The sequence below is a fragment of the Eleginops maclovinus genome, chromosome 5, assembly GCF_036324505.1.
Source record: "Eleginops maclovinus isolate JMC-PN-2008 ecotype Puerto Natales chromosome 5, JC_Emac_rtc_rv5, whole genome shotgun sequence".
Lineage (NCBI taxonomy): Eukaryota > Metazoa > Chordata > Actinopteri > Perciformes > Eleginopidae > Eleginops > Eleginops maclovinus.
In genome coordinates this window covers 4,404,277-4,426,548 of record NC_086353.1, presented here as the reverse complement: position 1 = coordinate 4,426,548, position 22,272 = coordinate 4,404,277, and the positions used below count along the sequence as shown (strand labels likewise).

Below are 22,272 nucleotides of genomic sequence, written 5' to 3'. Positions count from 1 at the left end.
CAGAGTAAAAAACCGAGCAGTCATCATTCAATAAAGGCTTTAATAAAGAGACGAGTTGAAATGATTTTGGCATTTTTTATCAATTCTACATAAATTAGAGTTCTGAATACTGTTCTAAAGTTGAGTGAAACCCATATATAGATCATTATGTAACTGGGTAATAACAAAACAAAGAATACAGGTTGTGCCGAGCCGTTGTATAACTTGATTTTCCTCTATTTCCATAGGGATTGCCGTATCACAACCACAATTATTTCAGTCATCCAAAATATGTACGTGTCCATGGATGGAAATCTTTTAAGTCGATGCCCAACCCAATCTGTTACTCATAAGTCTGGCATTGGAAGTCATTACTTGAATAGCCAGCTGCAGCTCCACCCTGATGATCGTCAATAGCAGCAGTGTGTGGGACACACTCTGGGCAGAATACAATGCCTGTTTATGCTACAGAAATTGAGTTATCCTGGCATTTCATTTGCAATGTAATTTCAGGATCATTGTTGCAGTGAATGGCTCCCATAACCTTTAATTATGAAATATTTAAATTGCTCTTAAAATGCAAAAAGGAGTACTATGTACAACTTAGCGTCCCTAAACACAGTTACATAATATCAGGTTGTAAACAGAGACATCATTGGAGTGTATCCTTGCACTAATGTTGATTTAATAATGTTGTTGTTGAACAGCTACTTCCAAGTTATGTGTTTTAGTTTAAACTTTTACTCGCATACATTCCCTAAATTTTCCAATTTAGATGGTGACAACAAAATAATTTCAGTCAAAGGTCAAATTTGCACTTTAGGTCAATGTGAGACAGTGGTGTTTGACACCGAGCAGACAGCACTAACAGAGTGTTTGGCAAGCAGTAGCCACAGAAAACAAGAAAGCACCAGAGACAAGTTAGCACAAGTGTGGCCTTTACAAACTTGCCGTCACATGCTGCAGGACAAGTCTGAACAAGTCCTAACACACACACACACGCAAAGCTTCCTCATTTCTGATAAATAGTCTGTGCTTAATGTTGGCAGAGGAGCTATTCACTAACACGGGTTACGCAAAGCCACAGGCAGTTGTACGCATGGGAACACACTGACGCGACTGTAGGAAGGCAGTTTAACTGTGTGGCCAGTCATTGGTAACAGAAGCTGACACAGCACCTCTCACCGCACATATTGAGTTATTTAATGGAATTTCTCAAGTCAGCTAACAGAGACTCTCACACTCCCACAGGGTGATACCACACATTAGGTATAGATGTACATGCCTGGAGGTCAGAAACCGTGGAGATATGTCAATGAAATACAAAGATATTCGCAGGAGGAATAAGCAAGGTTTCTAGTGACTAAAAAATTACAGTCCAAAAGTCAACTTGAAAACAAATGAAGGAAAGTATGTAATCATGTGAAGAAGAGCTCAATTTTCCACTAAAACGTAGCAGTGGCTACAAGCTCAGTGAATTGAATGAATGAATGAATGAAAACTGAAGGGTGAAGTTCCCAGGGAAAGTGATACACAAAATGAAACATGACAGACAGGAAGGAGCCATGGCTTCCGAAATATCTCTGTAACGTATATTGGTGTCAAGTGTTTCCAGAGAACAGCAGTATTTCCAATTCTCACTGAAACCAACAGTGAACTAGGACACTTGTAAATCCAACAAGTAATAATCCTTCCCACTGAACATACGAGTGGACAAATATTGGTTTGACAAAGACGTCAAACCTAAGTCCTTCCCTCTTTGTTTCTCAGCTATCTGGACAATCCTGTCTGCGAGATGTGTGGGAGGATATTTGATGTGTTGAGCAATACACCACCTGTACAGAATTACATTTAAGTGTAGGTATATTTATTCAAGTACTGTACGAGCAGGCCCCACTATGAGGAGCCCACAGTTAAAGTAAGGACAAGGGTGGAGAAAAAAAACACAGCCTTTGAGAGAAGGTTAAAGAAAAGGCATGTGATTGTGAACGCAGACCTGGTATTCGTCACTCACCAGGAAAACATGTTACCCGTGAGCTGATATTGCGATACAATTGGAGGGATTGATAACTTTTACATGATTATTATAATTATGATTGGATACATATTTAAATGATCATGGTGTGAGGATCTGGATCAAATAACACAAAGGTCTGTCTTATATTGGCAATAGTCCATTTTGCAGTTTTGCTCAAATGTAGATGAACTGTGCAACCCGCTTTGTGCTGCTTCATACAAGGATTTCACGATGGCTTTTCAACGATTGCAATCAAGAACATATTTCATGTTCTGTCTGATTACCATCAGTAAAAAAAACAAGAAAGAATAACTTAGCTAAATATGTCTTCAACGTTCTTAAAACAATATACTAAGAATACATCTTAAATGCTCAGACTTACGGTTTCCTATACAGTATGTGAGGATGTGGAAGAAAGAAAGAAATATCTGAAGCATAACATGCTTTTGTGATCCCACTCGCCTGTCAATGAACTGATCAATGATGACGATGTCTCCGGGCTGGATCTCTTCCCGGAGTGATCCGCATGCCGTGGTGACCAGCAGATGTGTGCAGCCCTCCTCTCTCAGAGCCCAGATGTTGGCCTGGTAGTTCACATTGGACGGCATTATGGTGTGTTGTCTCCCATGCCTTGAAAATACAGAAAAAACAGCATTTAAGATAAACATAGTTCCTTCAATGTAGGTCAATATCTGCAGTAAAAAGGAGTATCCACTAGGTGGAGCTCATGGAGAGCATTCTCACCTTGCAAGAAGCACACAGTCCACATTTTTTATCTTCCCCAGAATTAAAGCATCAGAGGGCTGTTCAAGGAAAGAAGAAGAATCCAATTAATCCAATAGATTTGAAGTCTATCTTTGTACTTTATACAACGTGATTTCTGTGTTATTATACCGGTTTACCTAATTATATTGTTCTCATCTAACTGCTTACTTTAATTTGAGTATTTTTCAGAATTTGCATGGTTTTAATGCTATTGTAGCTTATTTTGACATCATTTTTATTAAATACTTAATTTTATTGTGTTCAATCATCCATGTAGCATTGAGAACGTATTTATTGAATTTATTGTAAGGAAGCTTAAAAGCACTACTGTCATAAATCATTTAAAAGCAAAACAGGCAAATGCAAGTAGAGCTTATTGTTGACACTGCTCTACATGTTTGGAAGACAAAACACAACTCACCTTTCCATAAGGTGTGTCCACATAACGCTCAGTCCTTCCCTCCAGGATATCTGGATCATCAAGGCCCGAACCACCAATTATTCCAATCTATACAAAAATAAGAAAAGATGTCAATAAACAACTTCATCATAATTATTAGCCAGAAACTTCCATTTGGGGGCCAATTTAAAGCACAAGAAACCTTTCACTGTCAATATGTATATATATTTAACCTTTTAGTTCTGTTGTATCTTATATTTTGAGAAATGTATGTTGGTTTTTTTTCTACTATTTTTTCTGTTCACATTATGTGCAATGTGTGGTTGATGCAAACATTTGCGAAATTGGGATCAATTAAGTAAATCTAACCTAAAGTAAAGAAGCAGACAGATACAAATAAAAGGCAACAGTACAATACAAACAGAAACTATACAAGAGCATTCAAACAAAGTGACCATTGTGTGATACTAGAAACAGACTGATTCTGATTTCAATGTAGCTAATAAAAAACCCACAATCCTTGCTATCCTTTAGTAACATCAATAAAGTGCAAGAGGCAATGCACAATACAAACACAATATAGTATTATGTGGTACACATTTTTGCATGCACGTGTTTCTATAACTGTTTAAAGAAGCTGTCACGTGCACTCCCCCTGACCACGTGCAAACAAATACACCTGAGATGGTTCACTCTTAAGGTTACAATACAGATGTTAGCTTGTGTTATTTAGCCATTTCCGTATATTTTTGGACTGCATATTAGAAACATAGAAACTCCAATAAGCTAACAGAATACGATCCTAAAATCTCGGTAACGTTACAAGCTTGTTCTGCATTCCCACATTTGTAGCAGAAGCAGCAGCACATCATGAAACCACGTTTAGCTGACGTTAGCTACAATTATTCATTGATTTCCCACTGCCAGTGTGTTCAAACATACAAAGTTAAGTTAGCGACCCCTATAGCCTGACATTAAATATACGTGTTTACCTTTATGGACACCGTGGAAGCCATTACGATAATGGTCTTGCCTGCTAAAAAAAATATATGTGATGAAGAAGTTGTGAGGATGAAGACTGTTTACAGACTGCTACTTCCGGCGCCAGACCAACGGAGAGTTCACAACCTGTTCACCTTCAAAATAAAAGCATGAGGAAGAACCGACATTTCAGAGAAGATAAATAGCCTTTTGGTTTATTTAGAAAATTCCAATTCTTTCAAAGCTAACAATTTATTTGAATGGATATTACTTACCCTTAAGAAAGCTTCATGTTCCCATTCATTTGACTATAAATCTTAAATCAACCCATCATTGAATATTTACCCGTTCACCATTAGCTTATATTGTCACGTTACCTTTTATGTACTTTTAATTTGTTTCCAAACTGATTTCATCTCAGTTTATATATATATTAAAAATTGTCCTAAGGCTTAAACATGTACTACATTCTTATTTACATTCAGCTTGAAGAGCACTGTATGTGAGTTGTAATGCCTAATAGACATGCATAAACAGCAGTATAGTGCTTTCATGTTCAGAAATTAAACAAAAAAAGTCATTCAAAACTCACCATCTTGTTTCACTCCTTATAGGTTTAGAAAAACATTGGATGTTTTGGTGAAATTTAGCCTCCCAAAGTGTTTCCTCAAATGTGTTTCCAGTCAGAATTAAATATGAAATGTGTTTATTAATTAGCATATTTTGAAAATGTTATAAGACCAAGAAAGTTTTGCATCCCACCACAACTTACCCTGCTCGAATGTGAAATAAAAAACAGAGAACCAACAGCAAAACACATTTGCTCATTACAATTTATTTTAAATAAAAGGTAAATGCAAAAGACCACTAAAATCAAAACACCATCTGCAGATAACAAGAACTGCTCCGTTTTAAGTACAAATAGATTTCTCTCATGAATATAGCTGACTGATGAAGAAAACAAAAAATCACTGTAACCAATATTTTCCCTGAGAGCACCTTAAAAATTAAAATACATCTGTTATAGAAAATGTCCTAATAAAGATTGACACTTAAAACAGGTTGGCAACTCCGTTCTCCATTCTGCCTTGAACATGGTGGCACTTTGCATGTGAAAATAGTATTGTTTTAGTCGTTGTGTATGTATGTACGTCAGTGTCCGACGAAGTAGAAAAAACTTGCAGTGGCATGTAATGTGTTGTCACCTTATCCTTCAAGGTTTCATGAGGTTTGAGATATTTTGCTTTGATGTAAAATACTTTTTCCATATAACTACTCAACAGAGTTCGGAGGGGCGGGGTCAACTGGATCATCTGTGGTATTGTCGATTGGGTTGTCCTTAGTGCCGCTGGCCTGGGAGGTATTATCATCGGCAATGGTGTCACTGTCACTGGCGATGGTGATGACAGCGGGCGAGTGCTTCCCGGTGCGTTCACTGCTCCTGTGCCTTTTACTTTTCTTTTTGTGTTTCTTCTTTTTTTTATGGTGACGCTTGCTTCGCTCCTGAGAGTTATCCTCGTTGACGAGCTCCACACTGAGGCTCCTGCTTTTGTTTCCTGTCAACCTGTCTTTGGATTTTTTACGACGCTTCTCTTTGCTCTTTTTCTTTTCTTTCCTGGGGGAGTCTTCTTCTCCTTTCGAGTCGGAAAGTGCGGTTTTGCTTGATGCTTCTTCCAAATGTCTTGTTTTGTATTTCCTCTTTCCACCTGGCTTGTTGTTGTGCGATCTCTTTTTTGTCGAAGGGGAGCAACTGCTGGAATAAGTCCTGGAACGAGAACGCCTCCTCTCGCGTCTCTGCGAATCCCTGCTAGGGCTCCTGGAGCAAGAGTGCCGATTTGAGTAGTTGCTGCTATTGTAATAGTAAGACCGCTTCTCTGTGTGATGCAGATTGTAAGATGATTTATAGCAGTGATCAATGTCTGACTTTTTATAATTACTGTCAGATTTTGAGTAGTCTCTGCCACTGGGAGAATAACCCATTTCTCTAGATCTGCTCCTGTTCAAATGTGTGCGCTCTGCACTTCTTGACCTCCTCTTTCTCCTATGGTCTCTGTCCTTTGACACGCGACTCTCCCTAGATCTGCTGTCATATCTTCTATCAGTGTCTTTTCTGTCTGACTTGGTGGATGTCTTGTACCTGCTAGATGTGGAAGAATTACATCTTTCTTTTGAAAAGAACTCATGATAGTGGTCTGTTTCTACATTTTCAGACTGTCCAGCCCTGCTTGGATCACTGCTCTGTGAAGCTATAGGACTGAGGCTGGAGAAGCGGATGTGTTGAGGTAGAAGAGGCACTGCTTTAACATCTTCATCAGCAGATTCATCAGAGTCAGAGGAGAGCTGGACCAGCTCAGGAGTCCTTTCTGCTGTTGGCTTGACAACATTTACAATGATACAGTCATCAGTGTCATCAAACAAAAACTCCTCGTTGTCAACCCCACCCGGAGTCACCGCTGTTTGGCTGTGAGGACTCATTTGCTGTGGGGACGCCCCTAACCTACGTCTTTCCTCCTCTAAACTGCTGTCTGAGTCTGAGTCAAGGACCGAGAGACACTCTGCCCTGCTCTGCTCTGCCGACGTAGAGTAAGACGGCCCCGGCGTCTCATCATCCCACATGGAGTGGCTCAGAGTAGACGTGGAGTCTCCTGGGGGGTCAAACTCTATCAAGTGTTCCTCATCCTCTGAGATAGCTATTACAGATGAATTGGAGCTGCCATCTTCATTTGAAGAAGGGGCTGGGCAGTCATAGGCAGCATGCTGGTCGTAGGCCTCCATATTAAAGGGGGACTTTGCAAAGCTGATGAACTCATGAATAAAGTGGTCTGTGCGCCCCTGGAGGAACGGCCTGAGCTCTTCCAGAATAGCTCCATCCTCCATGTCATAACGTGTAATGCGCGACATGATAATGTGTTGCACTATGTTGACCAAAGAGCCATGGGCCCCATACAGCACAATAAGTTCTCTTTTCAGCCAGGGGATTAGTCTATGAAGGCACGCAGGATTTCTTCGGAAGAATTCAGCCGAAGTTTCTCTGGAGCGACCACCATCGTGGACATTACGAACCCTCAATCCCTGTCGGTACAATTCCCTTCTGAAGTTTACCATTTCCTGCTCTTGAACATTGTTCACTGCCCTGCCTTCAGTGGCGGCTCTCCTCTTGGCTGCTAACCTCCTCATCATTCGCCGGATGTAACGGTCATGCTCCTGTTGGGGAGGGTTAGCTGAAGCTTCAAACATAACACCGTTGTCTGGAAGTGGAGAGGTTCTTCCCCGCATCTGACGATGGACTCCTGTAAGAGTGGTGCGGTATCTAAATCGCACTCCCCCAAAGGACCCAAATGAGCCATTATCTACCGGTTGAAGGTCATACTTCTTAAAATCTTGCTCTGATTTTATGCTGTGATAAATCGAATTAAACGACTGTTTGCATAAAGGGCACTCTGCTTTGTTTTTGGACCACTCATGGATACAGCGGAAACAGAATTTGTGAAGGCAGATATCCAGGTAAGAAATGTTGTTAAATATATCCAAACAGATTGGACACTTGGAGTCCGGTGACACCTCTGCAGACATTGCTTCAGAGATTTTCCTTCTGCTCTTCTTCTGGCTCTGCTGCAGGGCAATCTTGATTGCCGACATGATCTGAGATGGTAAAAAAAAAAAGTTACATTATTATAAAATTGAAAATTTGCACACTTACTTAAAAATGGTAGGACAGCCATAGAGTATCCTATACTGTTATAATAAGGTGCTGCAGTTAAGTCTTAAATTAGACACATAACCCAGCAAATCCTATTGAATGTTCCTTTAAGTTAAACATGATATACCATAAAAAGAAAACAGCAGTTGAGCTAGCCATCACGTCAGATACAACCATATTATGAACACCTGCTGTAGACACATAACATATTTCAGTCATCTTATAATGTGCACCAAAGCATCGACAAATCCTTTTTTCTTATACTATATTATAAGATTCTCAATGATTCATGTCTTTTCTTCGTTGTTGTGACACATCTAAGCTTGTTATAACAAAACACATGACTTTCTCTCTCTCCTTTCTTTCTCTCTAGTCATAAATAACCGTACATCCATTTAAGAACACTACACTTCCCTACACACATACTCGTCTTTAATTACATGTTATTTATAAAAATGCGTTTATAATACTAGACCTGTCTTGTAATGAATCAAGCACATGGGTGCTTAACTCCATGGATAGTGTTATATGATTACGGTGTGACAGTCCGTGATATGTGATGTCAAAGTCCTAATTTTATATCGGTTCTATTCGTGCTTTACACAATACATGGATACTCGTCTACGGCTAATCTTAATAGACATATTACTACGAAGAAGAACATGTCGCAATAAATCCAGAATTAAATTGTCACTCGTTGTTGTACTTTTATTTGTTTTCGATTAGCCTAGTGAGCCTAGCAGGTTAGGCTAGCACCGTGCCCGCTCACAGTGTGAGAATGTTACAGTTAGAAACACATACGATTTAGGTGTTGATATTGTCTCCGCAACCCTGATCCTTAAGTAAACTATTCTTTTAGGGGTAAATTGGTGCTGCCACTTAAATAAGCTCGAAATAAAGATTAAGAACTGATAATTAGCAAGCTAGCTGAGTTAGCTAGGACTATATAGCCAAGTAACATGAGCTAGGTAGGCTAAGATCTCAACGGCTAGTTATGAGCATCGAAAAAAGTTGTTCAATATTTACTTTTGGCTTTCTCAGACCCTTATGCGGTTGATGACTGATTATCCTTCTCAGTCTCGTAGAAATCGACTAATTTCTTCATAACTGTCATCCGGGAGCAACTCTTCACCAGAACAGCAGTCGGACTTAATATCACCATCGCTTACTATATTTAAAAAATTCAACCTACAAGCCACTTCCGCCCTTCAAAATAAAAGCGACAAAATAAGTATTTAACATTCCTTAAATACATTGATCAAAATAGCTCTTTATTTTATTATAGTATTACAATATTTGCTAACATTTCACTAGAGATTATATTCATTTGGAGAATATAACAGAAAACGACATCTCTGTTGGGAGATAACTTGAAATGTATTAAAAACATACCAGTGATGTTGTTTCGTTTACATGTCGTTTTTGCATTTTATAATTCGTTAAACTAATTATAAAGTGCCATCTTTGCATTTAGATGACAAATGTACCACAGAGCGCACATCCGGCCAACAGTTACCAAAATAAGAGCCAAAGGCCCCGGATGAGACGGTTACTTAACTGTGGCAAATACAGTCAAGAAGAAACAGAAAACATTAAAGACAGAAATCAGGAAGCAACCGATTATGCAAAGTATATCATACATTGGATCATTGGATCAGGGAGAGTATTACATTATGTAAGACAGAGTTAATTAAGATGATTTACTTTATTGTAGATCATTCCACATTCCAATACAGTAGGTGGCGCTAATGCACCGGTAATGCTGGTTGCCACCCGCAGTAAAAACCTAAAAAGAAGATGAAGACCCGGGGTTTTTCAATCAGGTTCGTGTAAAATTGTCCTGGACCAAAGCAAAACAAACACTCGACACACACACATATTTGTTTTAGAGTGGAGTCCCGTGATGTCCTCATCATGGACTGGGACCAGCTGGAGCTCACCCGAGGATCATCTCTGCGGTACGGAGAGCTGGTGTGTCTGTCCGGGAGGTGCTGTGTGTTTCTGCTCCGGATCTGCAGCGGCTCTCGGGTCTGTCCCGCTCCGACACCCAGCTGCTGCTCACCGCCTCCGCCGTCGCCTGCCGCCGACACCCTCCCCTCACCGCCCTCCTGAGCCGCGGGTTTGACTCCAACCTCAAACTCAGCGTGGGCTGCCCCATATTGGACGAGCTGCTGAGGGGGGGTCTCCCTGTGGAGGGGGTCACCGAACTGTCCGGAGAGAGTGGAGCGGGGAAGACTCAGCTGGCTCTGCAGATCTGTCTGTCTGTGCAGTACCCCACCCAGTACGGAGGTCTTAACGCAGGAGCCGTGTTTATCTGCACCGAGGACTCGTTCCCCGTCCGGCGACTGCAGCAGCTGATCCAGGGTCAGTCCTGTCTGCGCAGCGACGTCCCTCCGTCGCTCATAAGCAGCCTGAACTTCAGCGACAGGGTTTACATCGAGCACGCCGCAGACCTGGCCTCTCTGCAGGTGTGTGTGTCCCGACGCGTGCCACTGATGCTGGCTCGCGGACTAGTGCGTCTTGTGGTCGTGGACTCCGTGGCAGCACTGTTCAGGTCGGACTTCCTGGATTCTGATTGGCTGGAGAGGAACAAACAGCTGCTCACCTTCTCCTCCGCCCTGCACCACCTTAGCCGGGAGTACAGCACACCTGTGCTCTGCATCAACCAGGTGACTGATGTTTTCAGCAGCTCGGACAGTTTGTGCCCACAGTCAAACATCGGGACCCCCACCGTTGCTCCCGCTCTCGGGTTGGCCTGGGCCAATCAGGTGATGGTCCGGCTGATGATGTGGCGTCTCCAGGGAACGGTGTCCCGTGGCGACCAGAGCAGCATCCCCCGCAGGCTGCAGGTGGTGTTCGCTCCTCATCTGGCCAGGGGGGGCCGGGGGGGCCGCCGTGTGGAGGGAGGGTGTACGGGGCCTCACAGAAACCTCATAAAATTGTTCATAAAAGTATAAATAAGAACTCCCCCTGATACACCTGTACACATCAACAGGTGTCACTGCCATTGTTGCCTTGTTCTTATGTAACATATTGCTCACCTCTTTGCGGCATTCTTGTGGTGGTTAACAATTCTGTGATTCAGCCTGTGTGAATATTACTTAAGAGACGGATGATGTAGTTGGCACGCTTAAAGACAGTGAAAATGAAAGACCTTGGGTGTGTCAAGCAAAAGACTATTTATTTTGCAGTAAACCGATACCATCTGTGCAGACATTTGTTTGAGTTTCTCTTTGAAGGACAGTATATTTTAAACCATTTTTCCTGTATTGCTTTTGTATATAATTTATTCCATATGATATATTACATACTTTAATGTAATTTCAAGTTTCTAAAGTTTTGAATATTTGATTGTTACATCATACCAGAGACTATACATAGTGGTATTTATATTTATACATACACTGATGGTTTTCAGTTTAGCCAATGGCAGTATAAAACACTGTTGGAGTCCTATCAAACCAGCAGAAACAATCAGCAAATGTATGTATATTACACACAGCTTGTAATCTGGAATTCCAACAAGGATTACTTTATACTGTACCAGAGTTTGCATTATTGTATCCTACGTTATCAGAACATTTACAGTTTACATTACTAAGGTTGAGTAAATATTTGACATTAAGCAAAAGTATTCTCTTATTTTAACGAATGTGATCTGCCAGTAAACATTTTGTTAAAGAAATAAAAAGATTCAGAACTGAATTTAATATTTTATTGGCATATACACAGTTTTTTACAACAGGAAATTAATGAAATATTTCAACTTCAGTGATGACCATGGGTCTCAGGGAGATCTGGAACAACTTCACCCGTCTCCAGGATGGTGTCACCCTTAGCACAAAAGCAGGGACCATTTTTTATTAGCAATTAGCATCCTAATTGTGTTTGCATTTAAACAATCAGATCAGACTATCTCTGGTAAAGCAGGCATGCAGATACATCCTAATCACACTCACAATAATTATATTAATTATACAATTATAGTGATTAGAGGAACACGAACGACACAATTGTTTCATTTATAAATGAGTCATACTTACAGGGAACAGCCTGGGTTTCAACTCCACAATACCATATGGCCTTGGCTGCGGGAACAAGAACATTGTTTTTATTGCTCTTTCAACACCTGCATGTGTAAGTATGTGTTGTGCTGTATAGTGTCCTTGTTTGTCATAAAAAAAAGACATGGATAAAGCTAATGCAGCAAACTAGTCATTTAAAAGTGCTCCTACTTATACAAGTAACCCTAAATGTATGCTACCTTAAGGGTAGTGAAAGTCTACTGCCAGTATGGGAAGTTACTTTTTAAATGCAATAGGTTACAGGACACAAATACATCTATGTTAACTACTTCTAAGTAATGTTGATTACCGTAAATCAAATGTTTTAAACCGGACGATAAAAGCCCTAAAAACATTAAATCAAAAAAGGCAGTTTTAACAACTTGTTTGTTTACTAATATCACAAATAAAGCGTATTGACTCACGGAAATGTGGTATTTCACAGCGTAGTGAACAAGCCAAGCAGGAATCAACAGTCGTGTGATGGCGAAAACTCCACCTGTGTATGCTTTGTAGGTCTGTAAGGAGATAGGGATGAGAGAAAAGTTGTTTTACATACAAAAAGCATACAGCACGAACTACAGTGTTTATTTCATCTGCCCTAAACAGGTCATGCATATGTACTCGGACCTTTAGTAGTAAAAAATAGTAATATCAAAATATAGAAATACAATTAAAAGTCCTGGATTCAAAATGTATCTACATCACGGGCTTAGAGTGAAATAAAATATACTTTATGGATGTATATATTTATTGATGCATTCATGTGGTAAGAAGGAGCTTATCACTGTGAAGTTTGTGAATTTCCTTGAGGGAACAATAACAATATTTGTTTAATGCCCTATGTGTAAATAAATGTAGTACAATGTATTATTTTCAAAATGATAACAAGCCTATCTTTTTATTATATACGTTATTTTATTTAAGTTTATTCCTATTCTCTAAAGTTACTAATATAATATTACAATAATGTGTAATTAGTAAAAGTACAAAAGTATTGGCAAAGTAAAAGCACTCATTATGCAGATTGGTCCATTTTGGAATGATATATTATACCTGTTGTGATTATAATTATTGATGCATTAATATGTTTATCATAGGTGGTAAAGGTGGTAATATTATTGTATTTACTCTGGGAAGCATCTGAATTTAGTCCAGGTATAACTAAAGTCTTATTTAGGTGATGATTATATCGTTTACCATTAATCTGCAAAGTAAGGTACTTAAGGTACTACAAAAATCTAGCACAAGTACAATACTTAACTCTGAATAAGTAGTGGAGTACAAGTACAAAGTAACATGTAAATACTCAAGTAAAGTACAAGTACCTCAAATGTGTACTTGTTGACAGTGCTTGAGTAAATGTACTTGGCTACCTAACATCACTGCTTTAGCTTAGCACAAAACGTTAGCAGGTTAAATATAACTGATAAAATAACCTTAACAAAAGGCCTGGTTGTCAGACTGTATTTAGGCTTGTTTATCAGTGGGTTTTGTGTCATCTGTTCATCAGGACTCACGTAAAGCCTCCACAGGCTCTTGGGCTCCAGAAATCCAGCCCAGAACTTGGCGACGGCTCCCGGAGGTTTAGCCTGAACCACGGGCTCCCTCGGGCTGAGCTCCTGGTCCTTCAGCCACTGTCTCCGGAGCTTCCTGAGCTGATCCACCCGCAGCTTCTCGTCCGGGGTGTACCCAGACATGTTCTCGTTGTATGGATATTCAACCTCAAGAGAACAGCAATGACACCATGGAGGACACTTCCCCTTCGAAGGCAAACACACCAACGAAGAAGAAGCGGGAGCGGAAACGCGACTAGGATTAAACCACGAGATGAATTATAGTGCGACACCTACTGACCCGGAGAGGAAAGGATTCACTATCATGCATGAACGCCAACGCTAGCGAGCAATCTGGGAACTTAAAAATAAACAATACGTTCCTCATGTAAGATTTGCTAATATAACATTTGTCCTTCAATTTCCAAACAAGACAATTGAATTTGGAATTAATAATTTGATTATTTTACCCAAATATTTCATATACACATGTTGCTTTAAAAAAAATGAAACCAGTAATTATTGATTTTCTTAATGAAATGATACAAAATATATCTTAAATTGTGCAAAAGTAATAAAGCATAACAATTTTACAATTGTTTTAATATCTTAATTCCTTCCTTAATTTGAGCCCATTTTTTCTGCCTTTAAAGGACATTAAGGCAATAAATAATCAAGATTTAAGTCAAATTAATCACATTACCAAATTTGATCCCCATGTTCCCCCCGGAATAGCAGTGTAGATGTTATGTATGAATTGTATGGCAGTAAAGGGTGAGGAATCGGTACAAGATTAAGATCCAAAATTCAGTTCATTTTTATTGTCATATACCACCCCACCCCACGACCAAAATTCAAAATGGCATTTAACAGCGTAAAACAACACTACTTTATCTTCCAAGTTGATTGAAAAGTCTCTTCCCACTTATCTGCAACTACATTCAAATTGAGAAATACACACAATACTTAACATTCATTTAAATGTCAAACACTTGTCTAAAAATATCCATACCTCTTATTAATATACCCAAAACATGTAATTAGGTATTTAAACCAGGAAACTGTAGTATGTAACCCAAGTGACTATAAACAGATTTAAAAACCAAACTTGATTAAAGACAGACCAGCTGTTAGAGATTCTGATATGATTCTGATTAAATGGAGCGTGTCACTCATTATGGAGAGGGTTTGTAAAGGTTACACTTGTCTCCAGTCAGGTGACGGTCGCAGGTCAGAGTGTAAACAACCTCAACGCCGCCTTTCTTGGCATAGCAGGTGAATCTGTGAGTGCCCTGGCTCAGGTACTTCACACATGATCCCAGACGGTCGTCAACGCGCAGGTCCTTATCCCAGACCTCAATCTTCAGTCCCAAATTTGTGTCCACCTTTGATGAAATTTGAAAAAGTAAAGCTTAAAAAAAACCGCAATATTAAAATAACATACTGACTCTTTGTTGACCAAATGTGCACGAAAGGGTCTCTCAGATATTTCAGAATTTCTTATAATCAGGTAACAAATGTATGTTTTTTTTTCAGAAAATTCAGGACTTCAGAAATGACAAATGGCCAAAAGATCACTAAAAAGATACAGCAGCCCCACTTTAATGTTATATTAAGATAAAGCTGCTTATATGGTTTTTGCTGTGTCTTTTCTCAACATTAAAAATATAGTATCACTTCAGTGCTACTGAAAGTATTCAGATCCTTCAAGTTATACCCTAAAGTACAAATTGTGAATATACTCACCTATAAGCAAAAGTCCTGCATTCAACATCAAATTTAAGTAAAAAGTATGTGTGTATAATGAGGAAAATGTACTTCAAAAGTCAACTTTGCACACACAGATTGGTACTTACATTGCCCAGGGAGTAACGAGCGTTCCAGCGAGGGTAATTTGACTTTATCACATCAGTCCTGCGGTAGAGGGAACCGTACCACATTTTGGCGTACCTATGAAAACATGGAAGTAAAAATCAATTACTTTCAATATTTTTGTCATTATAAATTATAATTACTGTGACTTCTCTCTGAATCTTGCTCAATACTTACGATTCAGTCAACCCGAACAAATCTCCTTTCAGATTCCAGGCTCGGACGATGGTCACCACCAAGTTTCCCCTCAAGGCCTGTTTGGGACAGCAGTTGTAATCTAGGTTTGGGACCAAGTTGCAACTTGGTTGACTGACTGACTTCTTGATGCCGTTTTCTCTCAAGTAGTCCTCTATGGCGGCCTTCAATCCTGTGCTTCGTGAAGTGTCCGACACCAGCTGGTACAGTGGTCTCACGGAAAACCAAATAACACCAGGGTGATCTTTGAGAGTTTTCAGCCAATTTAGGAAGCCCACGGAGTTGTTATGGGTGTAGCTGTCGCTGAAAAGGTGTGCCAATTTATTTGTTGCATTAATATTTTTGTATATTATTGTCATGCAATATTTTTGGTTTAAGGTAGTTTTATGTTCTTATTCTTTCTCTATTTCATATATAATTAGGTTAAGGTTAAATGTGAATTAATAATTTGATGCGTAATAATGACGTAATGACGTGCACAGGAAGTCTTGTGATACACGTAGTAAGTAGTTGGGAAGACGTGCTTTCAGTCTTTTGGACCTGCGCTGCTCAAGGAGCAACATGTGTGCAACAGTGTGTCCGTAAAGCCTTAGCAGCTCCTGATTTTCCGGTCAGAAGGCGCACACGGTATGAAAACTGTTTTTTCTGTACATTTTATATTTAAATAGTCTGTAAGATTTAATATTTAAGTTTCATGAAGGCCACATGGATATTCACGGACTGTAAAAGATATTGGCCTAAGATATTCATTTGTTTGGAAGATGACGATGTTAAGACTGTTATATTTATTTCATTTCAGTTTTTCACGGTGTTTGGTGTTGGTGTTTGGTGTACTTTGTGTCTGAAGACATTAAATCATTGGAAAAAATAAACATCACTCTCATTAAGCATCAGTCGATGCGTGGTTTAATTCTGACCAGAAGAAGAGCGTCAGGGGCAGCTACAATGGGTGAGAGAAAACTCACCAGCCCAACCACTGCCTCCTATCACCTCTGTATAGTGTTGGTGGAGACCAGAGTGGAACGAAGTGGAGGTGTCCTGGTTCTGTAGCACACTGTTGCAAGATCGAAAGCTAGCAGGCAGTTGGATTTTCCCCAGGCCTACACTTAAACCCATTGATAAGCAAGAGTTCACCTAAATAAGGAAGAAATAAGACTATTATAATATTGATCTCTCGAAAGCAATGAAGGGGATATCAGATGTTATTTGCAGGACTTATTGGGTATATGTGCTACACACACCTGGTCTGATGACATGCCATTTAATCTGGACAAACAGGTCCGTGAAGCTGTGACTCTCCTGAAAAGTCCCCCAAGATTTACCTGAAATCATATGCAGTAGAATATCATTAAGAATGAAAAAAGCAATAACTGGAAAGTAAGACAAATAAAAGTGTGTGTGTGTGTGTGTGTGTGTGTGTGTGTGTGTGTGTGTGTGTGTGTGTGTGTGTGTGTGTGTGTGTGTGTGTGTGTGTGTGTGTGTGTGTGTGTGTGTGTGTGTGTGTGTGTGTGTGTTCTTACCTGGCGGATATAATGTGTGCCGTAGACACTTATGAGACGTCTGTACTTGGCCTTGGTGTAGGCGTTGTATGTACTTGGCAAATGTGCTACGTCTTTGCTAAACTCAGTGCTGAGGGGCGGGTTGCTCGGCACACGGAAACTGAACACAAAAAGCAGATATAGTTCATAAACTTTGAATGCAAAATTAAATAAAAAATACTTTGTGTTGATGCCCTACTTGTAGTGGCGACAGGTGAACCGGTGGGTGCTGAAGGAGTAGTGATCCTCTCTGCTCCTGGCTGTAGCAAAGCTACTCGCACTGGAGAGTGTTCCCCCCACCTCCAGACTGGAATCCATAAAATTTAGTCCAACCTGATTTAACAGACATCAGAATCAGAATACCTTTATTTGTCCCACAGATGGGAAATGTACAAATGTTACAGCAATGAGCCAACGGTAGCTTAATGTGTTAATATATCACTCAAGAAGCATGCATACATTTTTTATTTAAAGATAAGAAACAAAAAATGACACAATGTAAAATGAGTATTACGATATGTAGGCCTTCTTTCAACAAAAGCTGTGAAACTTTCCTACCTTCCAATCCCAGCTGTTCTGGGAGGTGAAACTGCTGAGCAGGGAGCTATGGACGTATAAAACATGTTTCGTTCAGTCATTGAAAATAAACAGCCAACACTAATGATTACTTAAAATTGGTGGATGTTAGGAAGTATTGACTTGAAAAAGGAAAACAGGTTACAACTTGAGCTGTCAACGTTAACGCGTTCCAGCTCGCGATGAATCTGGAAACTTGCTTTAAAAAATATATCACAATGCAAATGAATCACATTACCAAGTTCGACCCAAAGTTACCCTCGTAGTTTAGTCAGGAATCTAAAGCGTATGTATCGGCGAAAGCTACATGCATTGCATCGACTTGAGACCTCTGGACATCGGTGAGTAATTCATGATAAATGGACACACTGCACACGCCAAATGTTGGAAAATTGTCTGACTTCATGCCGATAATACAAAGAGCATGTTAGAGTAGACGACCCTCTCATTTACCAGATTTTGCATTACTTTATTACAAAAAAAAGTGTGCATTTGTTTTTCTCCAATACAAGCATAAAAGCATTAGAGCTCCTCAGATGTTTTTTGTTTTGGAGTTAATTTAACCTATCATTCTTGATTAACTTTATTATTATTATGCAGATTAAGTAAGCAGAATTTAAATGTTTTATTTTGACTCAACTAATTTCTGTGGTTTAATAATGCGTGTGTCTGTATGTAATCAAAAATCTCAACTCTGAAAACATTTGCCTTTTTCTATCAACCTTAAAGAATAAGTGTTACAGGCTTGGCCTGTCCCCTTTTAGTAACGTAAACCGGGAGGTATGTGTGGGACGTGTGCACCTGGGGGTTGTGGGAAAGAGAACTGTCTCAAGGTTTCAAGGTTTCAAGGCGCCTGTCTGGCTGTGTAATGGTGACGACCGCGATGAGGCGTAGGCCTACATGTGTAGTGTAGAGAGGGAAAAGGTGTCCAGTTTAGCTCATTATGAACCTGCTTGAAGACATGTTATCACGTTCTGAGTGAAATAAAGCGGCGGATGTTCCAACGGCACCCAAACGCCTCCTCATCTTTTTGGTAACGTAAAAATAGCCTGGGCGGCTGGTTACCGGCCTGACAACGAGCCAAAGTCAGACATTCAAAGGCCAGTGAGCATCCCAACTACGGTTCGGAGCCGAGATACTATCCAAGGCCAGAAGAAAGAAAGGTAACATAAGCACAATCAGTTGCCTTCAGTTTTTGGAGTACCTCTAAGTTATTTGTGTGACTAATCAAGATTCTCCTTTCCATTTTTTAAAATAGATTGACAGCACAGGTTGCAACATATAATGAAAAATATATTATGATAGTGTAATTTAGTCGCTGTGTCATAGTATACCTGACAGAGGTGTGAACAGTGCTGTGGATATAAGTGTAGCAGCGGGTGAACGCTCGCCAGTCCACTGCAGAGACCGGCAGCTGAAAGTGAAGATAAAGTAACATGTTAACGATATATCATTCAAGTGTTGAGTTTTCTGAAATGTGTTAGTGTGCTTTGGTTTTGGTATTTAGCCTATCTGAATTACTTTCTGCAGTTCGTTGCCCTGATTAGGGTTTCTGCAGAGTTTACAGGTGCCAGCGGGGGTCATGTAGGTCTTCACGTCCACCGCGTATCCTTTTCGCTTCATTGTGACCACATCGTATCCCTCCCCCACCAGGTTGTGTCCCGGTACGAATGGAGCCGACTGACACTGACTCTTGGTCCCAGTCTGACAGGAGAGAACAGCGGAGTGGTACGACAGAAAGAGCAGGACGCTCAGGTGGAGGAGGGGTTGGGTTGAAAAGGAGGTCATGGCTAGAGTCCAAAGAGACACTGGAAACAATTCAGAGAGAGAAGAAAAGAAAATCAGTGAGAATTATTTCTCAATAAAAGTATTGATGAAGTTAACATGAAGTGCAATATTTAATGCAGGCAAACAGACATCATTTCTGTCCTCTCCGGGGTTCCCAGCAAAACCCTGGAGAGGCTCCAGCATGTCCAGAACTCTGCCGCCAGAGTTCTCACCCGCACCAAGCCATGGCAGCACATCACCCCCACCCTCATCCACCTTCACTGGCTCCCGATCAAGTCCCGGATCACTTTCAAAACCCTCCTCCTCACCTACAAGACTCTCCATGGTCTCGCTCCAGTACCAATCAGACCTCCTCCATCCCTACACCCCTACACGGAGTCTGCGGTCCTCGGACACGGGCCTTCTCTCTGTTCCCCGTATACTCGCCTCCGCACCGTTGGTGACAGGGCGTTCAGTGTTGCGGCCCCCACCCCCTGGAACGCTCTTCCTGCAGAGATCCGCAATGCTGCCTCCCTGGACATCTTCAAATCCGCATTAAAAACTGATCTCTTCACCATAGCCTTTGACCACTAACTCGTCTTAGTCCCCCGTTCTTCTACCATATCTGCCATTTCTGTTTTCTATTTTATTTACTTTATTTTTCTATCCTTTTATTTTTTGTTTGTTTATTTGTTGTCTATCTGTCCTCACAAAATGGAAAGTGGCATTGGGTACCTAAAAAGGTGCTATATAAATTCAAATTATTATTATTATTAATAAACTCCTTCATTCATTTAAACAGAAAGCATTTTATAGAAAACTTTCATACGTTTTATTTGAACCCTTGTGTTGTCTTCTTAACTTATTTCCTCCCGGTTTGACTACTTTAAAAGCATAAATAATAACCCAAATCTGTGTTACACCTTTTAAATGCAACTTTAAAAACCTTATTTATTAGTTAGAAAAGTAAAGAAATGTTGAATGATTTTTACAAAATTGTCTTTTGGATGCTGTAAAGTTGAATAAAACCCCAAAACCAATGAATGGATCGTAGTTATTTCCTCATGGATAAAAGTAAGCAAACATGTTATTTTTTCTGGCAGAAACTAAAAAAAGACCTTCATCCCACCTTAAAAACATATTGGAACGGATCAAATCTGACCCAAGGACAACACGAAGATTAAGAGGAAGGAGGGCACATGTTCAGTTAAAATCTGTCATCTTTTCCATGTTGATGTTTTCTCAATAACAGAAGAAAATAAGATGATGAAAGTTCATACTTTAAAGAACTTTACAGTTTCTACTAAACTTGTTGTTTACCCTTTTTCTATGATGCTTTGAAAATGCGTCCATCCCTTTATTTATTTGAACAATTCTGTCTATTTTTTATTAACTAAAACAAGTTCAATAAAGTTACTGTTATGATACGGTCAGCCGAAGTGAAATGCTGGGGCAGGTGCAGTATTGCATTTAAACTGAAATGTTGAACATGAACTTAATTGGTAATTAAGTCAATCCAAATGTAGGCATCAGTAACTCAACATGTAAAAAACAAGGCCATAGTGACAATATTTCAGATGCATTTTTCAGTTAGACCAAAAAAAACTGCCAAAATGTTCAAGTTCAGACGATTACAGTTGTATTTGTGATTGAATAATAACACGAATAAAGAAATCAAAATGATTATAAAGCTGTGAGGTAGCTGAAATACCAGAAATATACCTCAAAATGTTGCCAAACTGTCATCCAGAGCAAACTTGTATTAAAAAAAAACCTTTAAAAAGGTTAAATAATGTGCATTATTTAACAAAAACAAGGTTACCTGATCAAACCTCAGCCGGGGGTCTGAAATACTTCTGCAGCGGGAGATGGAGATGAAGAGCGGGTGTCAGCCGAGGGTGTGTATGGTGACACTGTGGAGTCTGCAGGTAGCGGCAGTTTTATACAGGAGGTTATGCAAGGAATTTTGAAGACGAAACTAGTATTCTTTGCTGATGGGAGGTTTTTCTTGGATGTACCAAAACATGCAAAACAGGACCAACCTCTTTAGGTAGTTGGTGCTGAAAATATCTGGCTTTGGCAGACACCTCTGTTAATCAGCTGCCAGCACACACATATTTTAGAAGTCCCATCATGAAAAAACAATGTGTGTGTTTGTCGACAGGATTAAGGGTGTGTATTTTAAAGGGCGTTTCATTTGTTATTACAGCAGCAGCATCAATAAGGACAATTAATCAAGACAAGGAACAATGAAGCAGACATTTACCATAACAATACGATCACTGAAGAGAAACATGCTCAAGATTCTTTAACACAAATCTGACCTGGGTTTAAACTCTATATTTAATTTAATGATTGACTGATGCACAAAAGAATGCTTCTGTCTAAATTAAATCGTGGGACCCTGTATCTCCAAATGTAATGTTGACAATTCATATTCACTCTGCAGGGCATGGTCAGGGTCGGAGAGGAAGTCAAAGTGCAAGTTCAGTTAGGACAACTGGCTATACAGTCATTGACTCCTCAGCCTCACAAAATCAGCTCATTTTACCACATCTCCAGCAGCCAATCATCATGCTGCAGTCACACTTTAAAATGGTTCTCCTCTCTCCTGCAGTCAGCTGTGATTTTATGGCCTTTTCTCAAAGGGTTGACCTACAACTTGCTTACTTTAAAGGGGTGAACAAACAACTGCATTTCATGTTGTTGTAAACTATACGGAAGTATTATTTTATACTACAAAGTCTGAACTTCAGTGTATCATGGGGGGTTAGGTTGAACCACTGGCTCAATTTACCCCATAGCCACTGTCCTTCATGCTAATCTTTAGCTAAATGATTCACATGCTTTTACACCTTGCTA

At 39.8% G+C, this 22,272-nt stretch overlaps 5 protein-coding genes across 5 annotated transcripts in view; 1 reads left to right on the top strand and 4 right to left on the bottom strand.

Moving 5' to 3' along the window:
- mtap (methylthioadenosine phosphorylase) overlaps window positions 1-4,309 on the bottom strand; it is an 11,654-nt gene extending 7,345 nt beyond the window's left edge. The window contains exons 1-4 of the mRNA XM_063884215.1: window positions 4,154-4,309; window positions 3,183-3,269; window positions 2,741-2,799; window positions 2,459-2,626 (exon numbers count right to left, since the gene is read on the bottom strand). Coding sequence (XP_063740285.1) covers window positions 2,459-2,626; window positions 2,741-2,799; window positions 3,183-3,269; window positions 4,154-4,177 — 338 coding nt within the window. The 5' untranslated portion in view covers window positions 4,178-4,309. The remainder of the gene's footprint in view (window positions 1-2,458; window positions 2,627-2,740; window positions 2,800-3,182; window positions 3,270-4,153) is intronic.
- A 648-nt stretch (window positions 4,310-4,957) lies between these two features.
- Window positions 4,958-9,010, bottom strand: toporsa (topoisomerase I binding, arginine/serine-rich a). The gene is made up of 2 exons (XM_063884211.1): window positions 8,869-9,010; window positions 4,958-7,784 (listed from the first exon to the last, which is right to left on the bottom strand). Exon 2 carries the CDS (start codon window positions 7,779-7,781, stop codon window positions 5,415-5,417), a length of 2,367 nt encoding a protein of 788 aa, XP_063740281.1. The 5' UTR covers window positions 7,782-7,784; window positions 8,869-9,010; the 3' UTR covers window positions 4,958-5,414.
- A 511-nt stretch (window positions 9,011-9,521) lies between these two features.
- Window positions 9,522-12,705, top strand: xrcc3 (X-ray repair complementing defective repair in Chinese hamster cells 3). Its single transcript, XM_063884214.1, is given in 3 exon segments — window positions 9,522-9,778; window positions 9,781-10,718; window positions 10,720-12,705. Coding segments are annotated over 3 exon segments (1,020 nt in total). The 5' UTR covers window positions 9,522-9,756; the 3' UTR covers window positions 10,780-12,705.
- ndufb6 (NADH:ubiquinone oxidoreductase subunit B) lies at window positions 11,544-13,706 on the bottom strand. The gene is made up of 4 exons (XM_063884216.1): window positions 13,427-13,706; window positions 12,332-12,424; window positions 11,886-11,930; window positions 11,544-11,676 (listed from the first exon to the last, which is right to left on the bottom strand). Exons 1-4 carry the CDS (start codon window positions 13,604-13,606, stop codon window positions 11,611-11,613), a joined length of 384 nt encoding a protein of 127 aa, XP_063740286.1. The 5' UTR covers window positions 13,607-13,706; the 3' UTR covers window positions 11,544-11,610.
- Window positions 13,707-14,255: 549 nt separating this feature from the next.
- LOC134864890 (perforin-1-like) lies at window positions 14,256-21,349 on the bottom strand. Its single transcript, XM_063884212.1, has 11 exons — window positions 21,233-21,349; window positions 19,165-19,451; window positions 18,978-19,057; window positions 17,626-17,671; window positions 17,267-17,400; window positions 17,050-17,188; window positions 16,771-16,851; window positions 16,482-16,663; window positions 15,512-15,823; window positions 15,319-15,412; window positions 14,256-14,847 (listed from the first exon to the last, which is right to left on the bottom strand). The coding sequence occupies exons 2-11, from the start codon at window positions 19,429-19,431 to the stop codon at window positions 14,638-14,640; spliced, it is 1,545 nt and encodes a 514-aa protein (XP_063740282.1). The 5' UTR covers window positions 19,432-19,451; window positions 21,233-21,349; the 3' UTR covers window positions 14,256-14,637.
- Between the last annotated feature and the right edge of the window lie 923 nt (window positions 21,350-22,272).